This window comes from Mytilus edulis, chromosome 6 (assembly GCF_963676685.1).
Source record: "Mytilus edulis chromosome 6, xbMytEdul2.2, whole genome shotgun sequence".
NCBI classification, from domain to species: Eukaryota; Metazoa; Mollusca; class Bivalvia; order Mytilida; family Mytilidae; genus Mytilus; species Mytilus edulis.
Window position 1 is genome coordinate 41,081,673 of NC_092349.1, and position 17,897 is coordinate 41,099,569.

The 17,897-nt window shown below is 33.5% G+C and overlaps 2 protein-coding genes across 2 annotated transcripts; one reads left to right on the top strand and one right to left on the bottom strand.

The window, feature by feature from the left end:
• The first annotated feature begins 4,019 nt into the window (after positions 1–4,019).
• Positions 4,020–8,059, top strand: LOC139526396 (uncharacterized). The gene is made up of 2 exons (XM_071321539.1): positions 4,020–4,941; positions 6,752–8,059. The coding sequence occupies exons 1-2, from the start codon at positions 4,143–4,145 to the stop codon at positions 7,747–7,749; spliced, it is 1,797 nt and encodes a 598-aa protein (XP_071177640.1). The 5' UTR covers positions 4,020–4,142; the 3' UTR covers positions 7,750–8,059.
• Positions 8,060–15,510: 7,451 nt separating this feature from the next.
• Positions 15,511–17,860, bottom strand: LOC139527642 (uncharacterized). The gene is made up of 2 exons (XM_071323181.1): positions 16,788–17,860; positions 15,511–15,681 (listed from the first exon to the last, which is right to left on the bottom strand). Exons 1-2 carry the CDS (start codon positions 17,586–17,588, stop codon positions 15,565–15,567), a joined length of 918 nt encoding a protein of 305 aa, XP_071179282.1. The 5' UTR covers positions 17,589–17,860; the 3' UTR covers positions 15,511–15,564.
• Positions 17,861–17,897: the final 37 nt, after the last annotated feature.

A 17,897-nucleotide genomic window follows, 5' to 3' on the forward strand; every position in this document is an offset into this window, starting at 1 on the left:
TTTTCACAGAAGGGCCAATTTCAAAAAGTGTCGACAGAATGAAATTTACTATAAAAACAAAAAATAAAAATGCTTTTTGATCAATATCTCGATTTACATATATTATGATATGTGTGATCAATAGTTAATTTAACCCTCAAAAAGGATAAAAGTCCAATATGCGAATTTTCGGGTGTGTTTAGGTAGGAAAAACAGGGAATCCCCCCAGAAGGACATTTCAAACCAAAAAAAAGTTATGCTTTTTATGACTGTTGTTATTCATACTTGTTTTTCCTTTAAAAATGAAATTGGTTTAGTGTGTCCTATTTACATAAAAAAAAACTTTTTAAAGAAAAAGTTGTAACATCGATAAATTGTACCGATATAGCCTCTTAATAAACTTCAATAGTATAAGCATCGCCGTAGCTCCATCAGTAGAGCACAGAACTACTAATATATGATGATTTTGAAGTAAGGGTTCGAATCTCGCTAAAAAATTTTGCTTTTTATGTGTTGTTATATTAAATTTTAATGTTTCTATCATATTTTTTCGGATGTTTGCTTATTTCATAGAGTCATTCTGGTTCATTTTGACTATATAGTTTACTAGTATATCATTTTACATGTATCAAAGAAAACAATAATGTATCGTTTATTGTGTGCATTCCTATGACTGTCCATACTCTTGACGAACTTTCTATTTATGTGTTTACATTTATTATACATATATTCAAGGAACAACTGCCGTTAAACTGATGTAGGTGCCTGTACATAACCAATAACAAGAGAATTAATTCTATAGCAATGAAGCCTACATCTTGCGAGTGTAATATTCACATAACTTCAAATAAGGCCATAAGTTTCAAAACAACACAAACAATTTTTCGAAACCTTTTTTGAACATGGTATTATATTTTACAAATGCAGTCAACAACAATTTTGTCGCCAATTCACAATCTGTATAGATACTAGAATTGAATTTTTTACCACCGTCCCTACACCGGTACCTAAGTCATCGAGAAAACACAACAGAACAAATCAATTACACTACAAATCGTGATTGTAGGTAAAACATCAAGAGGCTGTTGCATCTGTATCACAACGAAGGGCCGATTTGTTAAAATGACAGAAAAGACAATATAACATGTGTTAGTAACACAGGGTGGTCTATGACCAACTGATGTAAGATGTTCTCCGGTTATAATATATACATGTATTATCTTATCTTATTTTATAGACGACAAAACATTAAAAGACCAGGACAAATACAGATATACATATATTCAGAATGAGAAAATCACGATTTAAATTTGTTCGATATTATTTGGCTCCTTGACAAGTTACGTGGTACATTGTATGGCACCTTGCATAAATGATGTTAATAATAAAATAGAATCAATATTAAAAAATCAATAGTCTTGGCCTTGTTTTTGTAGGAATACCTGTTCAAGGTATGGAAATAGATGATGTGACGTATTTTCATGTACTATAATTAGCATCTATCGGGCTATTTAAAACATGAATTACCTATCTTATCGAATGAAACAAATCCTCGGCAAATCGGCTCTACCTCTTTGTAGGTTTTGTGACCAATATAATTTCTTAACGACATACAAACATTACAAAAAATACCTTGTTATTGCTATTCCTTTATCCTGTCCGTTCAAAAAAAAAAATAGCCATCTTTTTTGTTCGCCAAAAAAATCGATTTTTCCTAGTTTGACGTTTGCGTATCCAAATACAGAAAAGAACGGTTATAATCTTAAATGAAACCGGGAAACCTGTTTCAAATTTATACACTGTTTTGAAGCCATCATTTTTTACTTTTATACATCAATTTTAGTGACCACCAGCCATGTCAATTTTTATCTGGTTTTAGCTACGTTTCTACCTCAAAATAGTGAAGTATTAGCTTCTTTTCATTGTACCTGTTTCAAAGTGCTCTAAAATACTGATTTTATTAAAGACATGAATGAAATTTGGATTAAAAGTTGTGGATTTTCAAAATTCCATACGATACTTGTATTTTAAAGTAACTAAAACACCTTTTGATCCCCTACACAAATCGACGGTGACATTGTTTTCTTTTTTCAACATACGTCATGTAACGTTTATAACAAAATATGTGTCAGGGTCATGTGCATAGTAAAAATTTACACATTGGAAAAGTGAAACAACAAACAAAGATCTTCTTTATTGCGTTTAAAGCTAAACGTCTTGGAAAATTCTGACAGATCTGACAAATTATTGATAGCCTACTGTATGGATGGACAAAAGCACAAAAATAGCAATAGAAAATGCATTGCAAAGAAAATTCTGTAGGAAAAAAACATATGAAAAAAGAAAATGAATGTCAGTTAATAAAAACTTGCTTATCTCTTTACTTAGTAAGCTATATTTCCATTCTCAATTTTATAGTAATTAGAGCAAAAACTAGTTTATCAAGCCAAGTCAGCCAAACAAGAAGTTTATTCATAGAGATGTGTTCTTACAAAATTGAATTTATTCAAATGGCAAATTCTTGTCAAATTTAAGCATCTTTGATCATTATTGAAGTAAAATGCACAAAATTTGTCCCGACAGTTTCATTTCATTTCCTATTACTTGTATTCAGGTAAAGTATAATATATACAATACTTTGTTTATAAATATGTAATTTTTAAAGAAGCTTATACAGCAATCTGTTCAAGAAAAGAAGCCCCATTTTTTCCAAAAAGTTTACTTTCATAATCTATAAAATTCACTTTCACTTTAATTAAAAGCATATTTTTTTTACAGAATTTCTGTCAATATTTTTGGTATAAAACTTATAAATCCCTTTTTTGTATTTTACTGTTCAACTAAGAAACATAGGCTTGAGTTTGAAGGCTCTCTTAATTTGAAGAAATTTGTTGTGACTCTTGGTCACACTTTATAGAATATAAAATATATATGATCAGTACTATTCATTTAATAATTATATCAATTTTCAGAGAGATTATTGTATAAACTATGTTTTATTGCATTATAAATATAATCAGAAGTGTTTAAAAAAATTCTGCTAGGAATGATCCCACATATAAAAATTACATGTAGTATATTTCATCCGCCAGATCTAATTTCTTTCAATGTAGCTAGGTTTTTAATTTTACATGTAGGTGTCATTATCAACATTTCTAAATTGTTTTTTTTTACTGCAGTAATATTTTGTCTTTTAATATTTACATTTAGTCCTTCTCTGAAAAATAGGGGGAAGTATCTCTTCTTTATATTATCATAACATAGTTATAATAGTTATAATAGTTATAAATCGAGTTTCGTCTATTTTCTTTCTAATTTTTGTAAAGTAAAGTAATTTCCTTAATTTTTATGCATTTTGCTGGGTTTTTATTTTTGACTGGTGATATCAAGGGGAGAAAACCACTTGCACAAATCGGCAAAAAAACCACCGCTTCGGTTTGAAATCAATTTGACGTTTGCGTATCCAATATTTTATTGCCGAGATAGTCTTATCGAGTGTTTGTCTTAATGAGATGCTTTATTAAATTTAAATTCAACCCATCATTTTTAGTTTCCTCGTAAATATTTAGATTTTTCGTTCAGGAGACTTGACAATTTTCACCAAAACTCCAAGTTTGCAAGAAAATAAAGAATAAAGGACTTTGATTTGATGTGTGAGCTTAGACGAGAATAAACTATGGATACTCAAGATTAGTTAGGTCAATAAGTTTTTTTACTGAATTTTTACGGTCACGTGACTCTATTGTTGCTGATAAACTTGGGGTCAAACCGTGACCTGCTTTCCAACTGAATAACACAAAAAAAATCCGTATTTTAATGCCAGTACCGGAGTACTGGCTACTGGCCTGGTAATACCCTCGGGGAATAACAGTCCACCAGCAGAGGCATAGACTCAGTGTACTGGTATTATTTGGATTATAGCTCTTCATGTTTTTAATAGACGTCGCGTACGGTGTTGGTGTTAGTTTTGGTAACGTTATTTTGACGTTATTTTTCAGTTCAATTTATTTGTAAATTTGTTTTTAGCACGAAGGTTAAAATTGGCGCGCTCCCGCTTGGTCTTGCAGACCCCAAATACCCAGCCTCGTTTCAGTTTGGACCATGCTTTCTCAGTAACTGCTCATGGCTGCACGCTTCTTTTTTGCTAGCTTTCTCAAAACGCGATGGCCGAGGGACACGATGCTGAAAAGTTAAGAGACATTATCGAAAGTTTGAGAGCCGGTAAACAGAAACAAATGGATTCTAACGAATCTGATGATGACTTCCAAGAATCATTCGAGGAACTTGACCAGGAAAACGGTGGAACGGCGAATCCGAAACTGGACACTGCACATGATAATTCTGAAATGGAAACAAGTGAACTCGAAAAACAATTGAAAGAACTCCAAATTGAGAGTAAGAAGGCTCATTTACGCCAGCAAATAGAGAAGGAGAAAGAAAGTTTGCGAACAATACACAGGTCTGCTTTGACACTCCCCGAGGGACTGCAACCATCATCCTTACAACAGCATTCTGCAACAGGTGAGCCTATAAACTTTTCGCAACCTAACAAGGAACAAAGTGCACTTCAAATCTTATCTTTCATATGGCCAGAACAATTCCAAACTTTTACTCTCGGAGGCGAGGTCGAGTTCTGTGTCGGTAAAAAGAAAACTCTAGATAAGGTAACGATCGAAGAATGGGGGTACGCCAACATCAGAATTATGCAAGAATTGCTCAAGCAAAAGCGTCTTAGTATCATTCAGGGTTATCTTAACTATACGGCTGACATTTATCGTTTAGCGGCCAGGAATGTTTGGTATTCCGTGTTATTATATGATAAAGAGTATCGCCAAAAACAGGCCGATGAATTATTCGAATGGGGAATTTATCGCCAGGATTTACGCGATTTCCAGTTGGTGTCTAAACGTGACAACCCTACATTTCGAGCATTTTCTGAAGCGTCGGTTGGAGCATCTAAAGGTAGGGGAAGGAATTCTAGGCCAGGGATAGACGAGCGCCGTAAAGGTCCGTTTTTACCAGATGGGAGAGAAATTTGTCGAAATTTTAATTCCAATTCATGTTTTCGATTGGATTGCAGAATGATGCATAGCTGTGCGATTTGCTTCTCTAATGCGCATTCGGCGCTTAACGGTCATTCTCAACCCACAAATAAGCCAAAAAACTTAGAACTGCCTCAAAATCGGGAATAGTCGTGAATAGAAAGGCGACCTCTACGACTAATGGTTTGCATTTCGAGGCTTGGGGTCGTCTTTTGCCTATAAGACATAGAAGACCGTGAATATATTTTAGATGGAGTAAAAAATGGATTTTATTTGTGTATAAAATTTGGTCCGCATTATCCGGTTAATAGAGAAAACTATTCGTCCGCTTTCAGATACAGGTCAAAAGTTGAAAATCAAATTAAGAAAGAGATAGAATTAGGAAATTATATCGTAACAAAATCTATTCCGACAATTGTGAGCTCATTAGGGGCCGTGCCGAAGCCAAATGGAGATATTCGTTTGATACACGACGCGAGTCAACCGATTGGAATTTCATTAAATTCGTATACTAGTGATACTAATTGTGCTTATATGGATATGCGTCACGCTTTAAAGCTCATCAAACCTAATAGTTTTCTTGCAAAAATCGATTTAAAAAGTGCTTATAGACCCGTGTGTTGCCATGTTTCAGATCACAATTTAACAGGTTTAAAGTGGACGTTCTTAGGTGATGACAGTCCTACATATATGTTTGATTCTAAGCTTCCTTTTGGGCACTCCCGGAGTCCAAAAATATTCCAAAAATTAAGCGAAGCAGTGTGTATAATAATGAAATGTAGATATAATATTACGTGTATTGCATATTTGGATGATTTTCTAGTTATTGAAGATACAATGTTTAATTGTAATAGAGGGTTACATTTATTGATTCGTACTTTACGAGAATTAGGATATAACATAAACTGGTCTAAGGTTGAAGGACCAGCACAACGCATTACTTTTTTTAGGTATAATTATAGACACTCGTGAATTGACTCTTACTATGCCACCGGAGAAACAGTCTGACTTTAATAATTTATTATTGTCTTTTCAAAAGCGTAAACGTGCAAGTATTAAACAGATTCAATCTCTTTGTGGTAAACTAAATTGGGCCTGCCAAATGGTCAAGGGAGGAAGAACTTTTCTCAGACGTTTGATTAACTCTATTTCCAGCGCACAAAACCGCAATGACAAAGTTTTATTGAATTCTGAATTCTGAATTTGAAGCTGACATTTCTTGGTGGTTAAACTTTATGAGTGTATTTAATGGAACTGTTAAATTCATAGATTTCAAGCCTATCACTTCCTTACAAACTGACGCTTCTTCGTAAGAAGGCGGTGGCTATTATAACGGAAATTATTTTTATGTGAATTGGGCTATTGATTTTCCGGTTTTCCGTAAGGAACATATAAACATAAAAGAAACATTGGCTGTTGTTTTATCAGTGCTTCGTTGGGGCCACTTGTGGCAAAATAAAACTGTAATTGTGCTAACTGACAATATGACTACAAAATGTATTCTAAACAAGGGATCGACAAAAAAACAATGTGTTAATGAGTTTATTAAGGGACTTGTTTTGGCTGTCCGCGAGGTATAACTTTGACATAAAAGGAAAATTTCTAAGTGGACGTTGCAACATTATAGCGGATGCTGCATCCAGGCTGCACGAGGAAGACCAACTTTCAAGACTGTATGATATCTTAACAAGTTATAGTTATATTTCTTTTAGTGCAGACGAACTGTTGAGACACGTGTCTTATGAATTTTATATTTGTAGATGGTGCAAGCCGGCCATTAGACTTGGAGATAACTGTAGGACGCTTGAAAACCAAGGGGTGGGCTGAATCAACATCAGGAACGTATCGTACGCATTTGAAGACGTACGTTCAGTTTTGTGAAGAGTATGAGTTTAAAGCGGTGCCTTGTGATGAAAAAACAGTTGAGTTTTACGTGGCTTATTTAGTGGATAAAAAACACTTTGCTTATAGTTCCATACGTTCTTATATTAACATTATATCTATTTTGCATAAAATGCACAACTTGCAAGATCCTATTTCAAATTCGTGGAATATAAAACACTTGTTAACTGGTGTTAAACGAGAATTAGGTACAAACCAATCTTGTAAAGCGCCAGTTACACCCGAACTTTTATTGAGTATGAAAAAAGTACTTGATATGTCAAACCATAATAACATTGTATTTTGGGCGGCTTGTCTGACGGGGTTTTTTGGTTTCTTACGACCCAATAATTTTCTAGTTAAAGGAACTTTTAACCCAGAGTTCAACTTGCGCAGAATAGATGTCTTGCCTTGCAGCTGGGGTATGCTCGTACGTCTTAAAGTCATCAAAACCCTTCAGTTTCGTTCCAAGCCAATAGAAGTAGTGCTACCTCATTTGTATAATCACCCACTGTGCCCAGTTGCAGCCATGTCTAAGGTGCTTGCCTTGGTAGGAGAACCATTGGATCCCCTTTTTCGGTTATCAGATACTTCATGTTTGACATACACAGTTTTCCTGAATGCCTTTCGTTTTACATTACAACTAATGAAGTTGGACCACCTTAGTTATGGAGGCCATTCTTTTCGCAGAGGCGCGGCGACATGGGGTAGCAAAGTGGGCCTTTCAGACGATGACATAAAATTGTTAGGTTATTGGTCAAGTGATTGTTTTTCTCGGTACATAGATTGTGATATGGATAAACGGCTGAAAGCCATCTCTACCTTCAGTACCCTTTTACCACGTTAATTTCCCCCTCTTTGGGTTTGGGACTTTATATTACTTCAATGCTTGTCATAAGATTGGGGGCATGTATGTAATTGGGTTTTTTTTTAGCTTGGGGGTACCAAGCTATTAAATATTGCCATATTGTCTTATGTTTTTGTTTTTATACCAAGTAAGGTAAAGTTCAATTTATTTGTAAATTTGTTTTTAGCACGAAGGTTAAAATTGGCGCGCTCCCGCTTGGTCTTGCAGACCCCAAATACCCAGCCTCGTTTCAGTTAGGACCATGCTTTCTCAGTAACTGCTCATGGCTGCACGCTTCTTTTTTGCTAGCTTTCCCAGCCACCCTCCCAGTAGCATTACTAAGGATGCTGTGTACATGCATAGCTAATTATTAACTGTATTTTGTAGCATATATTATGATTATGTTGTGGACTTTATATTACTTCAATACTTGTCATAAGATTGGGGGCATGTATGAAATGGGGGGGGGGGGGGGGGGTTTAGCTTGGGGGTACCAAGCTATTAAATATTGCCATATTGTCTTATGTTTTTGTTTTTATACCAAGTAAGGTAAATGCATTGAATAAATAACGTCGGACTTTTTTTTTATTTCGTGCAGCTCAATCATACAGCATAATTTATATGAGCGGTTTGCTTGACTTGCTACGTATAGAACCGAAATGCAAAAGCGGCACATATTTTTTTTAAGTACAGTTAAATTAAAACGGAAAAATAATATTCATTTAAATTAGTATCCCTTGGAGCAAAGATTTTTTCTCTTTCTTTTGATTGAAACAGGATATTTAAAAAAAAAGTTTAAACCACTGTCTTTTCTGCTGTTTTTTCTTTCAGTTTAAACATATTTCATTGTATTTATTTATATTGGATTGGGAAACAAGTTATTACAACTTCTATTAATCCGTTTCCACTTTGAGGGTGCGAGTGCTTCCTTGTAGCTTTAGCCTGCTCCTTTCGAAATCTAAAAGGGTGACTTTTATGTGCAAGAGATATTGCTCTCTCTTAACACGGGTCAGTCATTTATTGCCCCCTTCCGACGGACTATCATTGTTTCACGAGACCATCATACTCGCAAATGGTGTCAAGGGCTTATTTTTTTATCCGCTTTTGATAATTTCCGAATAAAATTTTTATTAGTTGAGTCGTTTGTTTCATCGCCTGTATTAAATGTTAAAAGAATCAACAGTTGAAAGCAAATTCAAAATTATCCACAATAAAATTAATTTAATAAAATTTTCCAATTTCATAAACAAAAAGAAATTCAATCTCATCTATGGACAAGAAAACAGATGGGCGCAGATAATTTTAGCGAAAAGCTACTAGGGGACATTTTAGCGCAGATATTAGAGCCCATTTTAGCGCAGAATTAATCCGTTCAGCTGTATTTTCGATAGCCCATTTTAGCGAAAATTTTCATAGTTAAATAATTATACTAAAACCACTTGCATTAATTTATGCTGGTTTAATATTAAAGTTGTATGTATGTATATGTTCACTTTGGTTCATCATGGAAATAAAAGTAATTCTATAGTTGTCACTCAGCTATTTACGTTTTTCTTGATACTATCATCAAATTGCAAACAACAACATATATAAAAATACAATGTATAGGCGAATGTGCACCACAATCTAGACAAGATAAAGAGAAAAATCAGTTCCTACTGCAACTTTATCAACAGTATTGTACTGATTGTGCATGGGTTTTCTCTTCTAGATCTCGCGCATGGGTCTTTGTTTTTTTTTTAATAAAAACTGTGCAAACAAAATAAATATTGAAACAAATATATAAAGAACAAGAATGTGTCCCAAGTACACGGATGCCCCACTCGCACTATCATTTTCTATGTTCAGTGGACCGTGAAATTGGGGTCAAAACATTAATTTGGAATTAAAATTAGAAAGATCATATCATAGGGAACAAGTGTACTAAGTTTCAAGTTGATTAGACTTCAACTTCTTAAAAAAACTACCTTGACCAAAAACTTTAACCTGAAGCGAACGGACGGACGGACGAACGGAGGCACAGACCAGAAAACATAATGCCCCTCTACTATGGTAGGTGGGGCATAAAAATGCAAGGATGAACTTAAGGATGTTTCATTATTCCTTGTATGTGCCCATCGAAATTGATAAAGAAGCATGCCAGCATTTTTTATCCTTGCATGTTCCTATGTCCCTAGAAACACACTATCCATTCTTTCTGATTTGAAAATGTGCAATATAAATTGATCTTTTTTCTATTATAATCGTTCGTTCTAAGACACCAGGTCCCATGTACTGAATAGAGAAAAATCAAACTAGTCACCAAACTGCGTCAAATAATAGATAAAAGGGGAGGGAGAGGGTTTCAGAAACATTAAACCTGTTCGTTATATCAAATTGGAAAAAGTTAATTAGCATGGCACGTAAAGGCTTCCGCATTTTTCGACGTTAGGCACTACATGTCAAGTTTTACAGAACGTAACGTCAAAACAAGTAAAAAAGCATGGTGTGACATTATGACTAGACAAAAGTAGTTGCTGACTGTGTCGTTACTACTTCCGACATGTGATCGAAAATGGGTTCAAAAAAATCCCTGAACAGTAGATTTTAATGTTATATAGTATTTTTTCTGCTATTATAATTTCAAATTCCCCCCTCCAAAACTGTATAATATGACTTAACATACTTGTAACAAAAATGTAAAAAACGGCGTTTTGTGACATTTTGACTAGACAAAAACAAAAAGATCGCGTTTATTTTTTTTTCAATATTTTCTCTTAAAACTTCGACACATTTTTTTTTTCATACACTTAAAAAAAAGTTTTCGCGTTTGAATAAGATTTCATATCGTAGAAAAGACTGCAACTGCCTACTACTTTTCATAAGACACTTAACAAATACGCCAAAACGTCAGAAAACGGCGAGTGGGACATTTCAACGGATTTAATAAAATGAACAATTTAGGACATAATTTAAACAATACTTACTAATTGAAGACATAGAAAGTTGTATGTTTATTGTATAATTTTGACACAGGAAGGGTGGATATGTAAATTGTGGTTTGGATCTACAGCATTCGTTCGAATTTTAAAGAGCTCCAAAAAATATGTGAGATTTGGGTTTTGTGACAGAAATACAAATTTCAAAAAAAACATTAATTCTGCCACAATCTTTTGAAATGTTGTAACAAAACTTTTTTTATTTTTTTTCCTTATTATATACGGAATAAAAAGATATATCATTTTCGGAATAATCTATTTGAATTACCTTTAAAATCACTCTTAACTTCACCCCTATCCATATTTTTTTTTCAATTTTCGGCTTGACCACAAAACAAAGTGAACTTTTCGTCCTGGTTAGACGCGTCCAGTTAACGATGACGTCATAACTAAAACATACACCATTAACACCAAAGACTACTCTTGCTAGGGGTACAACTTTTTTTTTTTAAAGTTTAAAAAATGACAAGAATAACTTCAAAGCAACGCTGATCATATGTCGCGGTGTTACTTGTCTACACGCTCAAAGTCAGTGTTGTTAGGGATCATTCGAGTAACAAAATGAATAAAAGTATTGATTTTAAGGCATTTTCCATTTCAACTTTTAATTACGCACATTTTGATATATAAATTTATATAGTTATCAATTCCGAAACTTTTAACAAATGCAATAAAGGCGAACTGGAAAGCAAAACCCGTATTATCACCAACACCGTACGCGACGTCTATATAAGCTTGGGATTTTACATATTTTGGCCACGAGCATCACTGAAGAGACATGTATTGTCGAAATGCGCATCTTGTGCAGACAATTGGTACCGTTAATGTTATTATGCTCATAAAAATTCAAAACGTTACTGCGGACACGAGCATAGCGAACGAATTGGGATATGCAAACACCGTAAGACGGGGCTAAAGGCACATCACAGTCGAAAAAGGGAAAATTAACAATTGAGAAGCAAAAACCATCCCTGTTGGTCGAACTCTTTGTTTTTTAGTACAGAACTAGTCGGTTTAGTTTGCAAGTGTTCTGTAATTTTGCGTTCATTTCATTCCAGGGCATTGTGGCTTCTGGTACAAAGTGACTGTGAATGGACTGTGACTTCTTCATGTTCAACAAATGCACTATTATGTTAGGCCTTTATAGTCGTTCCGTTTTTGGCAGCTCCCGGCATGTTGCTATTATAAGGGGTGGCTCTAATTCTACCTTTAGAATTTCTACGAGAAATATTTGTATATAATGACTTGTAATATTTATTGTTGCTATTAAGTTTATTCATTTTTTTCATGTGTTTGTTTTGTCGAGTCCACTATGAGAGGGCCAATTATATTTTGTTTATTCCTGTGATGAGAGGTCTATAGCACATAAAGACATACTGAAGCATATCATAACTCATCATCGAAATAAAAGCTTGGGCAGCTAACCAACAGCTTTGAGTTATGCATGTTGAGTTGAAACATATGGGAAACAGATATTCATAAATTTCACCGGAATAGTATTTTCAAATACTTAAATCACCACCAACAGTCTATTTACTTATACTTAAGTTATTATCCGGAAACCATCCGTCTTCGGACGACGACGACGATGATGTGATACCACTATACCACCCCAAAAAAATCAATTTTGCGGTCGTATAAAAACATCTGAGAGTTTTTCTAGATTCCGACTATAAACAAAACTATGTTGATAGCTTTATATCTATAAGTATCTTGAAGGGAAACCAAAAACTTCAATCTATAGAACAGGTTTTTAAAGAGTTACAAAATTGCGTACAAACAACGGTACATTTCCGGTTGAAATGCATGCTACAAAGGAATAATAAATTAGATTGACAAAAATTCTGTCCGCTATGAACGAATGTCTTCAGAAATGTTGGGAAACTGTTAAATAGCGTAGTGATATAAACCATATGTGGATTCTAACAATACTCTAAAGAACTTCTCGAGAAATTTAAATCTAGATCTTACATTGAAATTAATTCTATCAAACCTTTTGATTTACAACCCTGTATACCACCATTCCCCATGTGAAATTGAAAAATCGTCCAAAAGAAATACTCCGCAATGTTTTTTTAATATAAAAATGATAGCATACGCTAAAAATTTATTACTCCTGAATACCATACGATATATTTTGTTAATAGTAAAAGAAAGTAAAACATGCATACTCGGAGGAACTAGACTAAGTGATCAGCATGCTGAAGTTTCTTATCGATCACTGAAGGACAGACAAAATGTATGCATCAACTAGTCGTTTCGTACAAAGTTCGCGGGTTAGGATATAGCAACGCACCAATGTGAGCAGCTAAGGATATGAAAACTGATAGCGGAGGTTGTCATATGTTACTACAGCACGAAGTCATACACAAAAACTTGCAAACCATACCGACGATATTGCCAAAGTTTTTAATGTCTGTGTCATTTGCATGTTTTTATGGCAAGTTGTCTCATGGAAATCATACAACATATATTTATCTTTATATGTATTTTGATTCATGTAGTATCAATAAAGGATCATAAAGATTACTCTTGTTTTATATCAGCTATAATGATTTTGTAGAGGGGTTTCATTCATGATTTGGCGTCAGGTAATCGGAAACTCTAATTTGCAATAGGATTATAAAAAAGTGATGTACACGCGCAAGCAATTAATATCCTTAAAACGTAAATTCCAAAAGTAGTATATGTATCCAACATTGCTTTTAGATGTGTAAGAATCTTCACACGATTACATGTTTGCAATAAAGGAGTTTTAAGATCAGCATTGTCTTGATCTATTACATATTTGCAATAATTGTTCTATTCACAGTCAATTATTTCAAACCAACAGCAAACAAAAACTCAGCAACAAATATTATGTTTTTATATCTATAATGGTACCATGAAATTTTACCCTTATGGTCATTCATGCATAGTTACGTAGAACACGGAAAGAGTATGTTTTATTAGTGTTTTTACCACATGGTTGATTGTGGTTTGTCATTTCGTCGTCTAATCTTTTAATTACCGAACGTGACGTATTCCCAATTGTGACTGTTTTGCTGAGTGTGAATTCGCATTACTGTATAAGACGTGTTGCGGTACTTTTCTATCCCAGATTCATGTATTTAGTTTGATGTTATATTTGTTCTTCTCAGCGGATTTTGTCATATGTGTTGACGTCTTTTCTATTTTGTCATGTGTTATGGTAAAGAAAATTCATCACCGCCTTCATTGATTAGATTTGATTTTGTTCAACGTAATTTGTACGATGTTTTACCTTTGCAGTTAGATTCAAAACAAACCGGACATAGCTACAATGTATATAATATAGTTAATTGCTTCCTCTGTTTGCTATTAATAAGTATTGCAATGTGCATTGTTATTAAATTTAATATCAGTATTTACTTCAAATATAATCTTAAATCAATCCTAATTCTATCTTATTTTTGAGAAATAGTTTTAGTCTTTCAAATGTGACGTCATTTTTGTACCTTTTCACCACTTCGTATGTGACGTCAATTTTTTTCACTTTTTGCGTTGAGGCCTTGACTAAGTCGGGTGTGTCTATTTTTTGAGTTGGTTTATGTAATGTATCCGGGTTTTGTTTTCTGTAATTAGTAAATACTTCAGTTTTATCATGTATATCTTTTATCATGATTATATTCATTTGATAAAATTTACAGTTTGCAATAGCATATTAAAATTGTTCTAAATAATAAGGATGTTCTTATCCCAAGCAGAAAACCCTAGTCTTATTTGACACAACCTTTTTGAACTTTTGATCCTCAGTGCTGTACAATTTTGTACTTGTTTTGACTTTCGAACTTTTATATCTGGGCGTCACTGGTAAGTCTTGTGTGGACGAAGCACGCTTCTAGCGTATTGAATTTTAAACCTGGTGCCTTTTGTTATCTATTATTCATGTGTTTCTTTGTTTAATATTCTCCTACTTATTTGTATTGTAGTTCTGTAATGTTATGTTGTCATTTTAATGTTATATTTAACATTGTCATTAAAGCGGGAGGTTTGGCATGCCACAAAACCAGGTTCAACCCACCATTTGTTTCTTTAAAAATATCCTGTACCAAGTCAGGAATATGGCCATTGTTATATTATAGTTCGTTTATGTGTGTGTTACATTTTGACGTTGTGTTTTCGTTGTGTCGTACGTTTTCTCTTATATTTGAGTGTGAATTTACAATTACTATAAGACGTGTCACGGTACTTTTCTATCCTAAGTTCATGTATTAGGTTTTGATGTTATATTTGTTATTCTCATCGGATTTTGTCTAATGCTTAGTCCGTTTCTGTGTGTGTTACATTTCAATGTTGTGTCGTTGTTCTCCTCTTATATTTAATGTGTTTCCCTCAGCTTTAGTTTGTTAACCCGACTTTGCTTTCTGTCCATCGATTTACGAGTTTTGAACAGCGGTATACTACTGTTGCCTTTATTTATTAAACTTAGAAGGCAAATTCAAACAATTTGATTGGACGAGAAGTTGTAGGTATGTGCTAATTGATTTGTCAACGTGTTGCCTGTTGACCTGAATATTTATAATATTAAAGATGCAACTAATTAATGTATTGACTAACTGTGTCTTGTCTACCAGATATGTTTACTAACTAATTTATGTTCGACCCGTAAGATTAATATTGTAAAAGTTGTATTCGCCATTGTAATTCATTGTATCGCCAAGTCATTTACAACATTTTAACAAACCTTTAAAGAAGTTGTTTTGTGTTAAATCTGTGAATGTTTATTTTTTGTTTGCCTTAGTTACTTCTGCCAAGAAGGAGGTTTGGTGTTAATGTGCTTTATTAAAATAATCTTTTATCAATTATAGTCAATACGTTATAATTGAGGTTCTTCTTCTTCTGATATTAAGGAAGAGATTTGTTGATGGTCCGTCGTTGTAATGAGATGAATGTTAGAAAGATCTACCACTCTACCTTCAAACGGGTCATCAATCTGAAACGGAAAAATACCATAAAATGTATATTTGAAATGCATATATAAAACTACCAGAAAGAAATTATAATTACTTTCAAGACAATATAACTGTTTCATATCTAATTTGTATATATTATTTTAGAACAGATTTTGTATTTTTTGTAACTGGAAATATAGAAGTCATGACTTGTTATCCCTATAAATAACAAATTTCTAATCGTTCTGTTTGCCTCTTTTTTAAACTGGTATCGATGTCCAAACCTTAACTTTAGTTAATGAAGAACTCAAACTAAATATGTAGACAATTCCACTTTTAAGACTTACTTGCTATACACAAAACTAAGTACTAGTAGATGAGATGACCAACTTTTACACTACTTCAAATGTATTTAAATCTAGCATTCAGGTAAAAATTTGTGTTTGTTAACCAAACTCAACGTCCCATTTCCAGCAACTGGAAAGATGACAAAGAATACTTCAAATGCAGTTTTATCTGTTGTCAATTGAGTATGAGGCAGTCAGTACTGCTTACTGTATTTCACCTCTAGAAATCTTTTGTTAGTTAAATCAAAGGATGTTGTCTCATAGTTATACCTTTGTAACTAAAGGTTTGAATAATTGAAGTGCATCACATATATTTTTCCAAGCTCGTTTGATAAAGTGGCAACAAGAGAAAGACTGAAGATACAGAAAATTAAAAATGCAAACCACACTAAAACCAGGGGGTGATCCAATGTGCCTCAGAAGATCAAGTAGATCCTGCTTTACATGCGATACCCATTATATATGTAAATATAGTATATTCTGAATCTTTCGTTTATCACAGACGATTTTTGTTTATGTTTGATGTTGTTTCAATATTTGCAATTACTTTTTGATTACTCAATGTATATTTCAGTCATCATACATTAAAAAATTATTGATGAAGACGGGTTTTACATGTAATTTCTATTGTTTACCGTAGGCTATATGTGGCACCATGATATTAATAAATATTCAAAAAGAAAGGTGTTTTTTTTAATTGTAATTTTTTCAATTGAATGTTGGAAAACAGCTGTAAAGAGTTCAAATATAATAGGGTAAAATCTTCATTTCAAATTAAGAATTCGGATATATTAATTTACCTGAATTTGGAATATTCTATCACTCGGCATTTCCTCTGTAATGAACAAACTTCCAGTTGAATGACTGATTGAGAGTGGATTTTTTAATCTGATATCGTCTATACTTCCTGCAATATTACCATTATGTATATTATCTACCGTCACAATTTTATTTTCATTGTACAAACAAATGTACACAATTCCCGATTTGGACACACAAACGCCACTTGGGGAACATTTGAGTTTAATAATCCATTCAACTTTATCATTTTTGTTTATACACGTCACATTCCTTGTTCCCGAATCAGAAATAACTACATATTCCTCGTTGAAACAAGCCAAGCAGGCAGGTGTTACAAAGAGGGGATATTCTTTCTCATTGCTATTTATAGTCCGGTGGACTTTCCCAGTATAATCTAGTATGTCAACGGAAGCATCGGCCAGTTCACAACAACCAACCACAAGCCTTGTTTCGTCCAAGCAGCGGATTGCACTATATTTTTTATTAGTCTTCCTTCGAGAACTGAGGATCATATTACCCTCTACGCTGACATACGTCAATTGTTTATTGCATGGTTCTGTAACTACGATATGAGAAGATAAAAATAATTTGCAAATCCCACATGGATCTTCTAAGAAGATGTAGTCCTGCAAGCAATTATCATCTTTCCTGTAACGTTTGACCCGTCTGTTGACATTATCGACAACAAAGAAATATTCACGTTCTATGCAAATGTCGGTTAATAAACATGAACGTTCATCGGGCAATAGTACACCGAGAGGAGATATGTTTTCACAATTACTGTCAGACGAATGCGTCATTGTATTTTAGTTGGTAATCCGTTGCTTTTTTCTTTTTAAAATTCTTAATTCACTCTTGTAAATTATTTCAAATTGCATAACTATTTTGAGAGATTTGTTATATTGGTTTCACATTAATCTTATTCCTTCAAACTTCTTAGTTAGATACATTGTAGAATAATGTAAATCACAATATTGATCCTGTTTCTATAACACACATAATGTTAACATGGTTAATATAAGACAGTTTGTTTAAACATATTACCTGAGATATGTGTATGAATACCCGCAATGACCCGTTAAATTTACCTAAATAGAATGTTATTTCCA

What these genes read in the sequence shown, in the direction of transcription:
- LOC139526396 (XM_071321539.1), top strand. Translation starts at nt 4,143, where the DNA reads ATGGCCGAGGGACACGATGCTGAAAAGTTAAGAGACATTATCGAAAGT. An exon ending in GTCGGTTGGAGCATCTAAAG is followed by an intron (nt 4,942 to 6,751) that starts GTAGGGGAAGGA and finishes CGAACTGTTGAG; the next exon opens with ACACGTGTCTTATGAATTTT.
- LOC139527642 (XM_071323181.1), bottom strand. Translation starts at nt 17,588, where the DNA reads ATGACGCATTCGTCTGACAGTAATTGTGAAAACATATCTCCTCTCGGT. An exon ending in ATAGAATATTCCAAATTCAG is followed by an intron (nt 15,682 to 16,787) that starts GTAAATTAATAT and finishes TTTCCGTTTCAG; the next exon opens with ATTGATGACCCGTTTGAAGG.